The sequence below is a fragment of the Sylvia atricapilla genome, chromosome 11 (assembly GCF_009819655.1).
Source record: "Sylvia atricapilla isolate bSylAtr1 chromosome 11, bSylAtr1.pri, whole genome shotgun sequence".
Taxonomy (NCBI): domain Eukaryota; kingdom Metazoa; phylum Chordata; class Aves; order Passeriformes; family Sylviidae; genus Sylvia; species Sylvia atricapilla.
Genome location: NC_089150.1, coordinates 3,232,686 through 3,251,790, shown reverse-complemented (window position 1 = coordinate 3,251,790; position 19,105 = coordinate 3,232,686). Strand labels below are relative to the sequence as shown.

General features: G+C 41.5%; 1 protein-coding gene across 1 annotated transcript in view; it reads right to left on the bottom strand.

The window, feature by feature from the left end:
* CNTN3 (contactin 3) overlaps nucleotides 1-18,631 on the bottom strand; it is a 51,316-nt gene extending 32,685 nt beyond the window's left edge. The window contains exons 1-4 of the mRNA XM_066327166.1: nucleotides 18,539-18,631; nucleotides 6,397-6,600; nucleotides 5,144-5,246; nucleotides 4,021-4,205 (exon numbers count right to left, since the gene is read on the bottom strand). Of these exons, the coding sequence (XP_066183263.1) occupies nucleotides 4,021-4,205; nucleotides 5,144-5,246; nucleotides 6,397-6,600; nucleotides 18,539-18,611 (565 nt within the window). The 5' untranslated portion in view covers nucleotides 18,612-18,631. The remainder of the gene's footprint in view (nucleotides 1-4,020; nucleotides 4,206-5,143; nucleotides 5,247-6,396; nucleotides 6,601-18,538) is intronic.
* Nucleotides 18,632-19,105: the final 474 nt, after the last annotated feature.

The window sequence follows — 19,105 nt, the reverse complement described above, 5'->3', positions numbered from 1 at the left end:
TTTTCAGTTAAATTTTAATGGTAGATTAGTAAAAAAAAAAACAGCCCTCAAAAAACCCCTCAAAAAAAACCCCCAAAAGCCCAAAACACACACAAAACACACCCCAAAACCCAACAAAATATACCAGTATTTTTTAATACACTAAAAAATGATGTAGATTCTATTAATTCCTGGGGGATTTTGCCTTTGTTATCACAGCCCAGAACTGCAAAGCAAAAGGAGTACAGCAGAATTTCTTTCTCTCTTTGTCAAAAATTTTACCTTGGTACTGCCAAGTAGGACTGCTGGTATATCAGCATGAGCTAATTAAGAATATATTTTCTTCAATTATACTTTAAATTAATTGCTTTACGTATCTTTACCGTGCTTCATGTTTAATTGCATCCTAAAACACAAAAATGTAATTGTTTCATCTCCTCTCATTTTTCTCTGCCATGAAACATCACCGTGGATTCTTTTTTTTTTTTTCTCCCTCTTATCTCTTTATGGGAAGCTAAAAGCAACGACAAATGAACATGCTAATAAAAGGAAAGCAAATTATTTATATATTCAGGTTCTACATTCAATCAAAGTTGGATAATCTTGTCCTATTTTTAGCACAATCTGCACTCCCCTGAGTAGAAAACTGGCATTTAACAAATGTTGGAACAGTAAAAAGGACAAAAAACCCCTGAACATTTGATGTCAGGCTTTTCTCGATAAAATCCTTCAGGAGAAAAAAAGGAAGATTAATAGTCTGTGAGTATTGTAATGAAGCCAGACTATGTGGTTTAGAATATCTATTTTAATTATCAACGCCAACTATGGGTTGAGAGCTATATTTAAAACACACCATAACGGTAATAAAACAGACTCATTTCATATTATTTTTTTTCAGGATTTTCAGGAGAAATTTTCAGGAGATTTTTCAGGAGAGTTACAGCTGTGACAGATTTATAGGAATTCTTGAGAAACTATGGACAGGAGTCAAGTTGAGTCTCTCTTCAAGGGCTTTGTGGCTTCAAGGCTGTAATTCATTACGGGATGAAAAATAAGGTTTTTTAACCAAACTATTTATGCACTGGAAAACCTGATTTCCAGATTTTAAACTTTCCACTTTCAGCCCACAAAACAAATCAGAACAGGAGTGTTTCTCCTCATAGCAGAGCAATGAATGCTTCAAACTTTTGTTTAGGGCCAGCTTTATGTCACATTTACAAAGAATCCCTAAAGTTTGCAAAGAAAGAAAAAGCTGTTTTTCTGGTACATGAAAGATTTTTATCAATACTTTTTCATCCTAAAGATTTCTTTTTTGCATTATTTCACTATGACAACTTACAAACCCAAATCCTTCTCATACTGGTATTTTTGGGTCAGGCAGGAACATCCTTTGTTCTGCCAAGAGGAAAATCGATGTTGTCACCATCGAAATAAAAAGGTATTTGTACTTTTGTCATGTTTATATTTTTCTGTGTTTGATAAGCAGCTACACCTTAAACTTTTACCAGTAAAGTTGTTTTAACAGCAGCCACCATTCCCTAAAAACACCAGATTTGTGGATTTTTGACAACATTGGTACATTCTCACAGAGGAGTAATTTTTTAATATATGCCTTCAGTTTATTGCATTAATTTCCCCCAAATCCTCATCTGCTTTTAGAACAACTTCCTTAAATAATGATCTTTTATTGGAAGGCTGAGTGGGATGTGATCAGATTTCTCCACCAGACAGATTTCTGGGCTTTGGCACCAGATGAGGTAGAAATCCATCACAAGATATTATCTTTAGTTATAAAACTTCAAATTATCAAAAGAAGTTAAATGCTCTTATCCTGAATCCAGGCTTGTTGGAATTCTAACTGCATCAACAAAGCAAGTACCAAAATAAGAAAGATTACTTAAATCTATTTAATTCTGCAGAATGGGGTCCATGAAGCAGAACAAATGAAATGAAACAGTTGGAGTGCCATTACTGCCATTACAGCTCTCATTATTCTTTTTAAGATAAACATCCATATCAGGGATGACTCTTACCATGGGGCAGCCATTCCTACTGGAATATGAACTCCATCTGAGGGTTCAAATCCCTGTCTAGATCTGCAATGAAAACGTTCACTCTAATTCAATTGTTCCAGAACTGCAGCTGGGTTGCTTTTGTTCATTAGCAACATCCTTTATTTCAGCTCTGTGGCCTTTTAATGAGCAAAGAAGAATTTGGGCAGCAGGGCTGATGCCTTCAGTTTTATCTTCCCTTCAGTTTTCTCTCCCCTGTATCCCAGGTTCTGTGGTGCCCAGGGGCAGCTCTGAGCTCACAGTCAGTGTCACTCAGCTCTGCACACAGCAGGGACACAAAACAAATCCTTCTCCTGCTGCACACCAAGGACAACTTTCAGCCCCAAAGCACAACCAAGGGTGGGCTGGAGGGAGGGACAAGAAGGATGGGACCTCACAGCCTGGGGCTGGGATGGGACAATTCAACCCCAAGGTGCAAATGGACCAAAACTGATCCAAGTGTGAGACCTGGTGACTGTTTGTCCATTTTGTGTCCATTTTGGGTCCCCCTTGGGTGTAGCCCTGGCCAGGCTCTTGTCCTGCCCAAGGTGGATCCTGGAGGCTTTTGAATAAATCTCTCCTTTATTCTCCAGCTCTGTCCAGTCTCTGTTCCAGCTCAGCCTTCCCAAGGCACCAGGGCAGGTACTCCAGGAATGGCCACTGCTGGCATTACAAGGACTGATGAACACATCTACTCTATTTTATATGTAATTTGCACTGATGTTTCTCACAACTGCCCTGATTTAACACTGCCACAGGAATATTGAGCCAAAACGATGTACAAACCACAGCTCTGGAACTCTGAAATAGCAAATAAGGTCATTTAATAAAACCAAATGCAAAGTGCCAAGTTTGGAATGGCAGAGGGCACTGGCAGGTGAAGCAGCTTGAATTTCTGCCCTCTGTTAATCACAGGATTTCTCAAAAAGTCATAATTACAATCAGTGCACGGAAAATTTGGATGGCCTCAAGTCCCCTGTGCAACCTGAACATTCCCAACTACGCGGAGTTCATTCAGTGTAAAGAGTAACTTGGAAGCTGGCAAGGACAGAAATCTCTTTTCCTTCCTCCTTATAAAATCTACTGTGCCTTAAACTAAAATCTTCATGGACCAAAATCTGTGTGTTCTACCAACCAGCAGTTCCCCACGGAGAGGCAGTAAGTGAAGAACTTGCTCCCCGCTGCAGAGGAGCTGTGCTCTGTGCCTTTATCCAACTGAAAACCCATCTCTCTGCTCAAACATTCCTCCATGAGGGAAACATTCCAAGGCAGAGTCAGAAGCACTGTTTAAATTGCCATTGAAGTAAAGAAAATTATATTTGCTGAGATCTGGCTTTAACAAAAATCGTCAATTACCACTTTGTTGCAAATCACTCTTGCTTTACACCACCACCAGTGTGCTTTGCTGATACTCATTTCACTCTATAGCCTTAAAAGCACAAGAGACTGCCTTTTTTCCAGCTATAAAATTTCATATTATTTCATTTCCTATACTGGATTATATCCTCCCATTTATTTACTCATTTTAAAATAAAATTGGCTGTTTTGAAAGCACAGGATTGAGAATATCCACCAGTAATCTTTTCACAAAGCAAGATAAAATTTGTACTTCCCATCAACGGGAGGCCTAAATGAATCCCCCAAATAAATCCAATTGACTGAAAATTGAAGGTTTCACCAATGGACCAAGAAGAAATGTTTTTTAAAAAAAAAGCCTTTCCATCACAGAAAAAAAAAACCCCCGAAATAACCAAGCACACTCTGCTTCACTCTCAGCAATCCATGTGAACTTTTAAGCCATTTCTTAGAGATCTTAGCAAGAAACTGCTGCAGAAGTTCTCATTTTGTGGGAGCACTTAAAAATATCATGGCTTTTTAAGCCCAAATGCCTGATGGAACTGCAGAGAGTGAAAATTCCAGGGTACCCCAGAGCAGTTTGTGTTTCATGAGCAAAGAAAGATGGGAGAGAGGCAGAGCAGAAGTTTCCTACCATAGTAAGTGAGACGTCCTCTTGCAATGTTTTTGCCTCTGGAGTTTTCAGTAATACATTCATAGAGCCCTGCATCCTCCTGCTGGAAATTAGGTATTTCAATCATGCCATTGGATTTCCTCAGCTTTATTTTACTTGGAAATGGCAGCCCGTCAGTTCTTCTCCAGTTAATCTGAGGCACAGGGCTAAAGAGAGAGTAATGAGATTTTAAACAGTTTTGCTTGAAGTCCTTGATTGTCATAATGAGATACTTAAAGCAAACTAAATTCAGCAGTGACTTACAGGCTGTGTTAAAAGCAGCAACCACACTGTACATGACAGATGGTCAGACACTCTGGCACCTGATTTGCATTCACTGCTGAGTCCTGCGCTGCATTCGTGGTACCAAATTTGTCAGGAATGCCCAATAATTGCAAAAATTTATTGTAAATCAGCTCTGGCCTCCCTTGAGGAGGAGTGAGATTTACCACTGGCTTCCACGGAGGAAGAATCCAGGCAATTTGGAATTGCCATCCTCCAGCAGTCCCTTTTATTCCCAGATTTGCAAACTCCCTCCCCTCGCCAGGGAGCCAAAGCAATAGTGTGTGATCAAGTTATCAATCTGATAAGGGCACACCTGACAAAGCTGCCTGCAAACAAACCCCACACTGGTAACTAAATACATCCACAGAAACACAAATGCATTCTCAGATCATCTGTGAAAGAGAAGAGAGATTAGCTGTGAGTGAAGTGTCATTCAGAGGAGAAATGCATTTCAATCTTTATTTTGGCTAGAAAGAAAGAACAATATTATGAAAGCATCAAGTACATTTAAGGGGGAAATTCAGACAACATTCTCACAAACTTCAGCAGCCTTTCCTTGCACAGGGAAAAGAGACTTAGTTCAAAGGCCATATGCAAAATCACACTGAATCTACTCGAGTTAATATGAAATCAAGTGTAAAAGTGCTGCCAACATAAACATCTTAATTCCACACAAAATCCAAATACACTCCAAGAGTCTTAGCCCTCTGATTTCAAGGCAGAAGAAGAACAAGAACACCAGAACAAGGGCCAGAACCCCACACCTGTTGTGCAGGTGAACCCTAAGGTGCTTCAATTCTCAGTGCAGATGAAAACTTACTTTCCTAGGGCAAAGCACTCCAGCTTCACAGTGGAGCCTTTGGCTGCAGCGAGTGTCTCAGGGAACTGAACTTCTATTTTGGGCTCATATTCTCCCATCACACCTGTGGGAGACAAGGGAGAAGGTCAACTTTCTAAGGTGATTTTTAAAGGGTTTTCTTTCTCTCTCTTTTGCAATTCAAAATCAAGTTTATTTCTATGACAATCTACTTAGAAAGGGAAGCACAGTGAGATCAGGGAGAGAGTTAGGGTGTACCAGAGTTTGTCTCTGCAGAAAGCAACCAATGTTCAGACAGCACATGACAATTTATGACAGAATCATCTGGGCTGGGAAAGACCTCCAAGATCCTTGACTCCAACCATTCCCTAGCACTGCCAAGTCCCACTAAACACAGCCCTGAATCTCCCTCTACACACATTCCAAGTGACCTCAAAAGGAAAGGACATCTGCTCTATGTTATTTGAAGAACACCTTCACTAAGATAATGTGGTCTAAAACCATGCCAGGGCACCTACATCTCAAAAAAACCCCCTCAAAACCAACAACAACAACAAGAACAACAACAACAACAAAAAAAACCAAAAAAAAAAACCCAAAACCCCACACCAACCAAAAAACCACAAACCTCAAAAAACCGAAACAAAAAAAACCCCAAACCAAACCCTAAATCTACTGAATGATGAAGTCAAATTCCCTCAGCCACCCGGGGAAGATTCCCCTTATTTCAAGTCCTCATCAGAAGCCTTTGAGCATCGCGCAAGAGCCAAAAGCTCTGAGGGATGGTGGGAATTATCCTGGATTCCTGGCAATTCCCTGACTGTGGTGACACCTCAGGAAGGCTGAGCTGGAACAGAGCTGGAGAGTAAAGGAGATTTATTCAAAGGCCTTGGGCAGGACAAGAGCCTGGCCAGGGCTACACCCAAGGGGGACCCAAAATGGTCACAAAATGGACAAACAGTCACCAGGTCTCACACTTGGATCAGTTTTGGTCCATTTGCACCTTGGGGTTGAATTGTCCCATTCCAGCTCCAGGCTGTGAGGTCCCATCCTTCTTGTCCCTCCCTCCAGCCCACCCTTGGTTGTGCTTTGGGGCTGAAAGTTGTCCTTGGTGTGCAGCAGGAGAAGGATTTGTTTTGTGTCCCTGCTGTGTGCAGAGCTGAGTGACACTGACTGTGAGCTCAGAGCTGCCCCTGGGCACCACAGACCCTGGGATGATGAAGCCTGTGGCTGGGGCAGCAGGGGGGCAGCCGTACCGTCCGTGCGCAGCACCAGGGGCGTGGGGGAGCCCAGCACAGGGCTCTTGGTGGCCCTGGTGGTCACCACACAGCTGTAGTTGCCCACGTCCGAGGGCTCCACCTTGGCTATGTACAGGTGTCCTGTCTCCTGGGACACGAAGCGCCGGCTGTCCTCCTGCACGAACGACGGGTACTCGTTGAAGATCCAGGCAAAGGACAAATCTAGATGAGAAAAAAGAAAAAACAACAGAGGCAAAGATGTTAGATTGGATTTTTTTCCTTTTTTTTTTTTTTTTCCCTTTATTTGACACCCTTATTGTAGCCCAGGTTAGTGCCTGAGATATTTTGGTTTTTTGAAATTCTTTTCCCTGGGAATTTTCTGTAAACAAGAGAAGAGTTTTGTCAACTCTGCCTATGTTTTCATTCCTTTCCCTAGGAGGGATTTCTTCTTGACGTCCCTCTGCTCTGACCAATGGGAGTGAAGAGGTTTGTCTTTGTTTCACCAATTGAATTGGTCTGTGTAAAGTAGTATAAAAAAGGAGACACATCCCAAAAATAAATGAGTCATTTCAGCCTTCTGAAGTCAGAGTCTGTGTTGCTGTGGTGTACAACAGCGTCACCTTATTTACAGTAATGTATTTACTGTGAATAACTGGCATGATTTACAGTGCTTTACTGTGTAACAAACACAGCCAATGACTGAGAAAAACACATTTTTAAAAGTACTAGTACACACTTTAAAATGTACTAGTTCTATAAAAAGTACGAGCAACTAGTACCCAGAAACCAGCAAACCCCGACCTCTGTTTTTTACCCCCATCTGCTCCAGCAAGGAAAAAAAAAAAAAAAAAAAAAAAAAAAAAAAAAAAATGCAGAAGAAATTCAGGATGTTAGGGGGTTTGTTTATTTTTTTTTTTTTTTTAAAATATGCAAGGAGATAGGAGCAGACAGCAAAAATGAGAGCAAACTTTGCTAAAATGGAAAGATTATTCATTCAGTAGCTACTTAACTCCTCAGCCAGATGCTTAGCAGGTAGAGACAGGACAGGAGTATCCACGTGATAGGAATGTCAGAAGAAGCCTAAATTCCCAGTAGGGCTTGTGACACAGCTAAACTATGCTTTTTAATACAAAAATCCATAAAAACTCCATTAAAAACATTTCTGTATGACGTGGCAAAGTTGTAACCATTCCTTATGATTATTTAAAAGGAAAAAAAAAAAACCAACCAAAAAACCCCCACCCATCAAAAGATAAACGAAGAGATTTGGCAAAAAAACCCACTGAATTAGTTCAGTTTTCTGAGCATCACTCTGAGCTTTGTGTGCCCAGTTTTAATTGGCAAAAGCCCCTTCCTGTGCAGGGCCACGTGTTTGTCTCATTCATTTCCTACAGGATCAAAGGAAAATAAATTTTTAATGGCATTCCAGGCAAGGAATAATTTTTTTCACCCACGTGCCACTTATGCAAAGATTACAGCTTCTGGAAGTGCTAATTAGCAGTGATTACAGCTTGATTGACCTCTCCTCGTGTTGCTGTGTCTGCAGCATTGGCACTGCCCCCACGAAATGGAGATCAGCCTTTCCTGCACAGGTTTAATTTGAAGGTGCACAAATTTGGGTGCATCATGGAATGAAAAGGTGACACATCCTGGACCCTCCACACCTCCCCAGGCTGCCAAAGCCAAAAGGACAATTCAACACAATGTAAAAACAGGTGGAAAAAAAACCCACCCCACTCAATAAATGAGATTATTAAGATATTTATGGGCTGCCTAATGCAAAAGAAAAAAAAAAAAAAAAAGGCATCAAATGGAAGTGCTGATCATTAAACTGCATTTCATTTTCTTCCATCAATATTTAAACCATCTCCCATTACAGCCATTTTGCAGCAGCAGCATGTGCCAACCATTAACAGGCTCAGGAGTTAAACTTTGGTCATATTTAGAAATATTCGTGGTCAAAACCAGCATCATAAGGAGGAAAAGACCTGTGATACTATCACCCCTGTGGACCTGCAGCATCTCCTCAGGAGCAATGCTGGCTTTCAGCACAATTCCCTCCTCCAGAACTCCAGAGGTGCAATTCATTTATGGAAAAGAAGGCAGCAAGGATTTGTCAGGAACTAATGGGGGAATGAGTGAAGTGGGAAGCATTAAATTATTTCCAAAAAAAACCCAGAGTACACCTGAGGAGTTTGGAGGGGACTAAGTGGTCTTAGGGAGCAAGGAATGGGTGGTCCTTCTAAAAGGGAAAGGCAGAAAATAGAAAACTCTTGTTACAGAAGAGCTGGGTGGAGACTGATCACAGGGCTGAGGGACACCAAGGTAGGGACCAAAAAAATCCCATTTTCAGCTCTACACCAAGCTCAGACACCCACAAGGCAGCAGAGGGGGACACCAGGCTTGACTGGTCCTGGTATTTGTTGAACCACTTGCATCTCCCTGCTCAAAATAGTATTCCATGCTTTAAAAAAAAGGAGAAAATAAAAATAAAAATAAAAATAAAAATAAAAATAAAAAAGACGTCCAGAGCAGTGTGAAGGAGTGGAGAGATCTGGAGATGCAGCAGGAAAAGAAACAGCTTCAATTAATTCCTGTGATATTGGGTTAAGCCAAGAATAAACCCACTGGAATCAGTCACTGGGATTACGGCAGCCATGCAAAGTGGATTCCAGTTTAATTGGGTCCTTCAACCTATGGAAAAACACTTCTGGAAACCTAATTCTCCATTCAACACATATTTTCATTGACTCTCTTAAAAAAGGCTGGGGTATTTCTATCTCTGTGCCCCACCATCTCATTTTACATTTATTGTTTTGAAAAAAAAAAAGTATTCTTATTTTCCAAAGTAAAAAAAAGAAAAAAAATCATATTAAACAACTTGTGTGTGATTTATTATGTTTACACCATTTGCCTGTTGCTGATCTTAGGGCATCTCCAGGGACACAAACTCAGTCCCTTTCTGTCAATTACAAGTTTTCAGTTGATTTTCTGTTATAAATGGAAGTAATATGTCTCTCCTGGGCTTCCTCTGAGTTCTAAGCTTTTGCTTTCCAAGGCGTTTTTTTTTCCTTATTTGGTGACCATACATGGATAAGGTATTGGAAATTACAGTTATTACTCAATTTTTATTTGCTTACTACATCTTGGTTGGCGCCTTCTCTTTATTTTGCATTATTTGATTATTATTTACTGTGCAGTCTCCAACACACTCAGCATGTTCTCACTGTTCCTTTCTGTGCACCTAAGTGCTCAATTAAAAAAATGCTTATAAAATCACCTGCCATTTTTAAACCTGAATTCTTGATGAAATTCAACAATGAAATCACCATGGCCTTTGAGGTTTACCAGGGTCATTTCCTGCTATTTATGAACCTTAAAAAATCCCCCAAATTACTGTTGCTAAAGGAACATAACGGGGTAAAACCCACACATTTGTTGGTTTTTAACTATGCTCAAAGTCAAGCCTTAAGTTTATGCACGTCCTTTTGAAAACATGGCTTTAAATCATGCTTTAAAAATTTTAGAAATACAGAATTTAAAGAAATTACACATTTATTCTAAGTGAGACTGAAAGACTTCACTGGGAGATCATTTACAGAACTGGGGTGATTTTACTTCTTGTAAACAGAATTTAAGTGACAACAGCAGCGGTGGAAATCCCAAACTGTAATTAATTAAACTCAGGAAGTTGGAAAAGCAGAAGTTTAGGGGGAAAAAAAGGCACACAGACCTATGATCAAAAGGAGAAGGATAATTCATAAAGTTCATTTTATCCACTATTTGCATAAATAAGGTCAGCTGTTACTCCTTTTCTTCTGGGACATCACTGCTTGACACCTGCTTAAGATTTACCTGCCAGCCCATAATTCACACCTAAGTGAGACTTCTAAAACAGCCAGGAGGGAATGATGTGAACAATGTTCTTCTGAAACAGATTTAAAATGTTCCGAACTGACTGGATTTGAATTAGCCAAGTGGGTGTTTCCAGAAATAAAACTGGGATGAAATGAAAATTCTCGATTTTGGGGAGCATGGAGCTGACTGAACAACACTTCAAGGTTAAAAAAACACTCAAAAAATAATTAAAAACCAACCAACCAAACAAAAAAACAACAAAAAAACTCCACCACCAAAACATGAAGAAGTTCCATGTCAATCACTGATACCCAAATCTCAATTATTTCATGTGTGCACTTCTCCAGTTCTGATTTTTACAATATTCTGTAGAAGACACACAAGAAGAAGCTGAAATATCCTGGAATTTTGTGTCCCCAAGTGGCTCTCTGCCTATCCCACTGGATGGCTCCTGGAAAACTGTTTCCAAGAAAGTAATCAGGGAGAATTTAGCAATGACAGAAACTGCAATTAAAAAAGATGAAAATCTGCAGCAAACAGCTATTTTTGAATGATCTACCTCAGGTTAAAAATAATGGGAAAGTAACACTGATTTTGAGAGGATAATAGCAGACTCCCTAATTAAAGCAGAAAGCAATTAGTTCATCATTGGGCCCAATTTCAGCTCGAAGTGTGACGAAATGGCAGAAGAGGGAGCAGAGTCTCCTGTTTGAAGGTGAGCATCACTCACTCAGGAGGAGCTCCCAGAGCTCACCCCGAGCACTCAGGTTGGGTTTTGGTGGGACAACCACCCACAAAAAAAACCATTTATCAGCACTGCTGTACCCTGGCTGTCTGCACAGGGACAGTGCAAACTAATTAATTCAAGCAGGAAATGAATTAATGAGGTCAAAGTGCATTAAGGTCTCAGAGGAAGCGCTTGGGTACAAACTGTCCTCACCTCCCTGCAGGCAAATCCCTGGATTACACTGCTGTGGGATTGGGATTCTGGAATTTGAGTGCTCCCAGGGCTATAATTCATTTTATTTTACATCAATTACTTCAAATTTCTCCTTAATACTTTTCCTTTTCTCACTTGGGCTGATTTTCCTGCCCTTAGTTCACCCTCTTGAGCACCCCATGGCTCCCACTAGCAGCTGCTCCTGGTGATTCTCTCTCTGTGCCACCAAACAAGTGACATCTCCCTCATTTCTCCTGGCAAACGCTAAAGGTTGCTTTCCAAATAAAAAGCCTTCTGCACTGGAGGCGTAGGACAAGGTGTTTATGTGCTCCCACCACATATGTGTAAACTGGAGCCTCAAATGCCAGGAGGTGCCACCGTCAGCAATGGCAGGGTTTTGGCAATGAAAAAACACTTCAGAATATTGTTGTGGATCAATTTCAAGGGTTTAGGGGCCATTCTTGCACAAATTCAATGCCCAATGATTAAAAACGGGTCTAGGTGCGTCCAGCTGGGAAAAACAAACCAAACCAAGGCTCAGAGTGCATTTCCAAGGGGGATCCTGGGCTGTTCAAACAATTCTGTCACTGATAATGAAAAAGTCTTTAGCTGCAGTCACACTTCAGAGAACAAACCGGGTTGGTCGTTTACTTTTTGTGCATGTTCTCTGTATAAAAATAATGATAATTACAAAACCTCTATGGCAGGGTTTGAATTGTGGCCTCCAGGAGTGACGTGAGACAGTGGGCTCTGCCTCAGACAGCTGCAGAGTTTTCCCAACCTCTGAAATTTCACCTGAACTACGCTGAGCAGCTCTTCTGGCTGAATTTTTTGTCTGTGCAAAATGTGAACTGCGTGATGGGAATGCCAGTCCAGCTACAAAAAGTGAAGAACGTATCCCCAGGAATCCGTTTTATTCCAGAGTATAATGGCAGCACTCTGATTTGAACCTAATGTATGACATTAATTGTTTTGGCATAGAAGGTGAATTATTTTATAGCTAAAATATACCAGATCAATTTTCAGCCTGCTGTGCAGGTAATCAGGCATGCAGCTTCTGTGTATGGAACAGCCCAGAACAATGAGAGCACTGAGACACCACACACAATATCCTGCAATTCCAATCTACTCATTTAATGAGAGTATTGAAATGTTTCAGCTGAAGTTGCAAAGTTCTTACTTTGGGCTAAAACCTGATTTTCATTTTTAAATGAAATGGGGTAAGAGTCTACTTGGTTGGTGTTTTTTTTTTATTTTGTAAGGAGTTTGATGTAAAAAAATATGAAACACTTCAAAAATACTAAATTGTACTTTTTTTCCTGCCGTCCCCCAGCCTAGAGCAGAGGCACAGAACTGGCCAAGAGGTCACCTGTGCTCAGGTGCCACAGGGATGTCAGACAGCCACTAAAAGTCCCTTGTGCCCTACACTTAATAATTCCTGGGGCTCTTCTGAGTCAATAGAAGCAGCGTCACACGCAACACTCACCACTGTAATTAAAGCACCAACATTTCTCAGCTCATCCTTGGGAAACAGATGTTCCAGACGGGAAGCTGATTTCTTTATTAACACCAACTCCTGGAAAGCCCAATTCCGGAGGGCACATTCCCTGGAGAAGGGCTCAGCACGTGGCCCTGCCTGCTGGACAGGGACCATTAGCCAGGAGCAGCTCTCAGCCTGAACACGGCTTTTCCATCCCAAGCTGCTCCTCAGCTGCCAGGTTCAAACATCCCTGTGTGCTTCCCAAGGAAGCCCAGATGTTAATGAGAGCCTGACAGAACAGCTCTGCTGCACTTGGGTTCCAGTGCTGAATAAAAAAATAAAAACCAACCCATTTCCCTTCCCCTGGAGCTGCGCAGGAGACGGATTGGTTTCTCTTTATCACTTTTCTGCACTAATTGTTCCAGACTGGCTGTGTCATTCCAAGAGCCCTGGCTCTCAGCACACTGCTCCCACTCTGGAAACAGGCAGAAAAGTCAGAAAGTGCTTGAGGAAGCAATATGTAAATACATCCCCATTAGCCATATCCATTTCAAGTGACAAATTGTTCTCTTAATCACCTCCCCAGAACTTTACATTTAATTGCTGAGAGCGTTTCCAGAACTCTGTTGTGCTTTTTTCAATAGCTGGAAGTATTTTAAATTGCTTCCTGCCTATAATAACTTGGAGGATAAAAAAGGCGATAGTTTAGTTTATTGCCGAACTGAAATAAATCTGATTTCTTGTGAATGTTAAATATTAGGGGCATAAACCAAGGGAAACTAATGGAAATACCCAGGAGTCAACTTTCAAAGTAAAGCACCAATATTTATATGTGGGAGCAGTAATTAGTGACACTTTCATTTGGTACTCTTGCACTCTTTTAGGAGAAGGTACTTGCTAAAACCCTTGTGAAAAGCAAAAAATTCCTTTCAGCACTCTTGTTCCGAGTGCTGGGATCAGCTGGGACTGCAGCCACCTCCCTCCTGCCTCTTCCTAATCAATTACCCTGTTTCCAAAGGAAAACCCAAATATTTCAGTCGAGAAGATAATAAAGAGCTGGAGGACAAACACCCCACAGCCACAATTTAGGGATAAAAATAAACTTGCTGGAGAGCCAAATGCAGTTATTGCCTCCAGTTTTCTCCTCTTGTCCCCAGGGCATAACTGAGATTCCTGGGACTGAGTAAGTGAAAAGGTTCAACCCGATTTTTTTTCTTGCAATTTGTTTTTTTTCCTAATCTACTCCTCCCTTTTTCTTTCCACCTCCCCATTCTTCCTACCATGGAATGCAGAGTAAAAATGCTCTGTAAGATTTTGGGGTAAGAAACTGCTAAAAAAGCTTCTTAGGCCACTTATCCACCTCTGTGTCAGCTTAAAAACACGTGCTATAAAGCAACTGGTGAGAATGGTGCACAAATATATAAACAAGATGTATTAATTCCAGCCTGGAGCACAGGTTTATCAAAACAAACAAAAAAAAGTGCTTCAGGAAGACTAAATTTGACAAAGTGCAGAGCAGAGCGTCTCTGCAGCGTTGGTTGGGTCGTGGTGATGAGAACAATGCTCTGGCAGACAGAAATCATTGGAAGATCCAGCTGTGAACATGTATTATTTCCCCTCACACGGACAAACAGAAGTGTCTCCCAGGTACCATTTGATTTCAAACTGTCAGCTGAAATTTGTGCAGATGATGATGATGACACCGGCAGGACTATTGAAAAATATGTTTTTAAATAAAAATGCCATTCTTCCTTGGCAGATTGAAACAGCACAGGGACACCGTGGAGTCATTTTTAAGGCCAATGCTCTCACAATATTCAAGGTACCACTCTCCTCAAAATACGTTTTTGTGCAAGAAGCTGTCTGCAATTGTGATTTATGGCTGATGCCCAGACGTGTGCCATCCAGGAAGCAAAAGTGCAAAACCAGGATGGCAAAAGGGGAGTTGAGATGGGATATTGGGATGAAATCCTTCCCTGGGAGGGTGGGGAAATTCTGGGATGGAATTCCCAGAGCAGCTGGGGCTGCCCCTGGATCCCTGGAAGTGCCCAAGGCCAGGTTGGACATTGAGGCTTGGAGAACCCTGGGACAATGGAAGGTGGAATCAGATCTTCCAAGGACTCTTCCAACCCAAACCTTCCCACAAAACACTGATTTGCGGTAGGAAAGAAATCATGTTCTGAACTTCCACCTGCTTGACTTTACTTTGAAGGTATAAAACGTTTCCAAAGCCAAATAAATAAAATTAATTCAACTTATAGTTCCCTGAAAAACAGCCCGTTGCTATTCAAGAGTTGCAGAAGAGAAGCAATCAGAGCATCCAAATATTTCTGGCATCTGAGACTCCTCCCAGGCCATGTTATTCACGAAGCAGAGCCCTGCTGGAACTTGCAGGTCTCCAAATGGCAACACAAGACACACGAACAAAAAATTTGCAAGTCTAAACACTCGTCTGGAACAGACATGACATTATTCGGTGAAGGATTTGTCACAGCAAACACTGAGCAATAAATTGGGATCTATTTTTCCATGATCTAATATTATTTCCTACCAACATGTCACAACTCTGCCGCAATATGCCGTGAGCTGAATTGGTCCCTGTCCTTCACATCCCGCCTCATTTATGGATTGAATCTACATTTTTCAGAGCGTTATATGAAGAGGGAAGACAAATCCTTGCTGCTTTATCCATGTAGGAACATCCCTGCCATATTGCATGAAATAGGAACACAGAGCACACAAGGCTAATTAGGAAAAAAAACAGAATTTCCTGGAGATTTCCAAGCAACAGCTCTTCAGCTCCACAAAATTCTTATTTATTTAAGTTCTCCTGGATTACGGTCACATTCTCCATGGGAATAATGCAGCAGGAAGTACACCAAAGCAAAACTAACTTTAGTTTTTCCAGGCAAACTAAAACTTGTTGGAATGTTCAAAAAAACCATCAAGCAAATCTTCACTTCTACCATCAAAAACCATCATTGCCTCCTCCTCTCCCAAAGAGCAGAAAAACCTCAAAAATCCAAAATCAACGTCACATGAGGAAAACTGACTGTACTAAACGAATATAAATCACAATATACAGAAACAGAAATACCAGCTGAAGAAAAGCCCCACAATAATCACAATACAGTGCAGTAGTAACAGGAGGTAAAACCCTGCAGGAACTCAGATTTGCTTTACTGAAGGCTTTGTCACTCGTTAGATACCAATTCTGGAACAAAATCAATAGCAGAGAAAAATCATTTTTAGATCTCCATATGCCTAGCTTTTCCCATTCTTGGCAGAATGGGCAAAAATTAGCATCACATGAATGTTTTTTAACCAGCTGCACATTAACTGCATCCAACACTAAGTTTTGGATATCGAGATGTTTGTTGGATTGACAGCCCTTTAAAACCATTGAAGACAAAAACAGTAACACAGTAAAAAAAGTCAAAAGAGCTGTAGAGATTTCAGTGCAATTTAAAGGTTGTAACAACTGGAAAAGTAGCAGGAGAGCTACATAAATCCATTTTTGATGTTATTTTGAGTAAGTGGGTGATTTTTCGTAGCAAAAAAAAAGGGTATTTTAGCAGGTTCCCTGCAATAGAATTCAAAGACCAAGAAGTACGGCCATGCAGAATGATGACAGATGAGCATCTTAATTATCCAAACATCACTGCTTAATTATGATACAACTCAGAGTATTTAACATAAAACCAGTCTGAATCAGAAAAATATTTGGGGAGGGAAAGTCTTCACACTCAAACCAGTCATTTACCAAATCTTCCGCTCAGTAAATCCCAAACAAGACTGCTAAAAATGGGAATTTGATTTAAATTTCCAGGAAGGCGAAATGTGGTTACTCTAAAGAAAGTATTGGAGTGGTTTGTGACTGGTAAATGGAGTTTCATTGTTGGTTTAATGCTGGATGTCCACACCCCAGTGGAGCTGGAACTGCACTCTCAAAAGGACAAAACCACTGCTAACCGCAGGAATAATTTCCTCCCTGCTGAAAAGCGACATTCATACGACTTATGTAAATATCTGTGCCTAAGATAAGCAAGGAAAAAAAACCATGATAAATTGTAGAAGGGAAGCAATTTTCTTTTTCCATACTATGAACTGGCATTTCTTTGGGGATGAACAGTGGTTTCTATTGTAACTGGGATGCTGTACATGGAGGAATAATCACTATTTAATCAAGTCTCTTCTTGCAAACTCTTTACAGAGAATGCAAGAAATAAGTGCAATTAAGTTTAGCAAGCTCTCAGAAACTGCACAACATGCCAGAAAACAAGAGCAGAGTATTTTGGGGGCTACAGGGGGAGAGGAAACAAGCTAGTGGAGAAGGTTTTTAGAATTAGTGTTGTCTGGAATTATTTGATAGCTCAGCGCAATAAATACAGACTCAAAGTAAGAAAAAAACAATAGTCAGCTCACTGGTGTGGAAAGGGCTGAACATCCCTCAGGCCAGGTCAGCTGGTCCTAAACCATCCCTGCCGTTCCTAACAAACCATTTCTGCTTCCTGGCTGGATGTTTTATCCCAGACTTCCTGCCCTGCATCCCCCCATGTCAGGGGCACTGTGTGTCACCTTGCTACAGCTTTATTTCAGGGAGGATTCTTTTCCACCCTGCTCTACATCTCCTGAAAACTTTAACAGTTAATCCTCCAGCTCTCAGACAGATTCAGGGGTTTGAAATAGCTCTGGTAGCAGTTCTCTGCCCCATTTGGTAACTCTGGGAGCGCTCAGCTCTGTTTTTTTTTGCAGGAATACCACAATTAGTGTGGGGGTGTCAATCATCTCCCATCTGCCGACTGCAAGAGGAGTTCTCACCTCTCCCAGCCACTGTTCTCAGCACCATGAGCACGTCTGGCATCACCTCCTGTTCCACACCCCAAACTTAAACCTTGCCAGAGTCAGGCAGCGTCGTCTCAGCTTGGCCATCACCTCTGGGTGCAAACCCACACACAGGACACAGCTGTGACAACAGCTGGGGCAGTTCAGATTTTGGACTGCATCTAGAAGGAAAATGTAATCATTCTAATTCTTACAGATAGCTGGGAGAATGACCCATTTTCTCAGCTGCTGGAAGACAAAGCTGTTGTAAGGCTATAAAGATGATTTAAGGGTATGTATCAGTTTAGAGGGGAAAAAATTCTGCAAGCTCAGACAGTTGTAAAATTGCCACTTTATGGCTGTGTCTGCTTGGACTCTGCCAAATTTATGAGGCCACAACACCTATATTATTGAATATAATGTCTAGCTTCTATTACCTTGTCTTTGCAATCAAATCTAATGTTTAACATGCCAGTCCTTCAAAAGCGACACTCCGTATCAATTAAAAACAATAAAACCAGTTCCTCTCAGATATTACTTGAGGCTCAATAGCAATTAGACAAAGACTGCAGATGAAGAATCAGGGATGAAATGTTATTGCAACTTTTGGTCCACCAAGAATCCATATATCCACTTTTCCCACCCCCTCAGTGCAGCAGTGGTTTAAATTACACAGCATCAGCCCAGCCCACCACAGATTGTCTTGATTGCAAGAACACCAGCACTGTTAATGACAACCATCTCCTCCCTGCAATTCTCTGCTCACAGGGAAAACCGGATTCATGGAGCCTCAGCAATTGTGAAATTGGGCAGAATGTAACTCCAGAAGATACTCCATTAATTAAGGAAACCCCATAAAAATCAGACACATTAAGTGCACAGAAATTACCAGGAACTGGAAAGGCATTTCAAGATAAAAGTAAATCCTCTTAAATACCTCCCTCCTCCCTCGTTCTTGGTTTCTCTCTCCCAGCATTTACTCCAGAACTCATATTCAGCCCCAATTCAGTTGTTCAGCATTGCCAGGGATGTTTTCCAGCCCCGAGGTCCCCCCTTACCTCCAGCCCGGGGTGGGGTCCCGCAGAGCAGCACGACGCCCTGGCCCTCGCGCACCGACACCGCGCTCCTCATCTTCGTCCTGGAGCTCTCCACATCTGCCAGGGAAGCGACAGTCAGCAGGGCATCAGCAGACACCAACAGACAGCAGAGTGACACCCCGAAACCCTGACCTCCCAACTCCTAAAGCCAGCAGAGTCAGGGCAGCAGTCGCAGGAGGAAACGCTCGGCACGAGGGAGGATGACAGAATTAGGGCTGAGAGGAATAATCTGCAGCGAGATAATTGAACAGATCCTGTGGCTAATTTTGTTCTTGTGCCTGACTTTGATAACCGAAAAGGAGCCAATGGCTTAAAAATAGGGCCTTAAGGCGCTGTTTCTTTTGAAATGAAGGCTGTGATGGACTCGGCATCGAGATCCTGCTAAGCTCCTGTGTCCAATGTGAAATAACATTAATAACAGCTCTTCAGAAAACAGACATGGATCTTTCCCAAGAGAAAGGAACCTCCTGGACCATATTCCTGCAGGAGAATCCCCTGGAGCATCACTAAACCAGAGCTTTGCCCCTC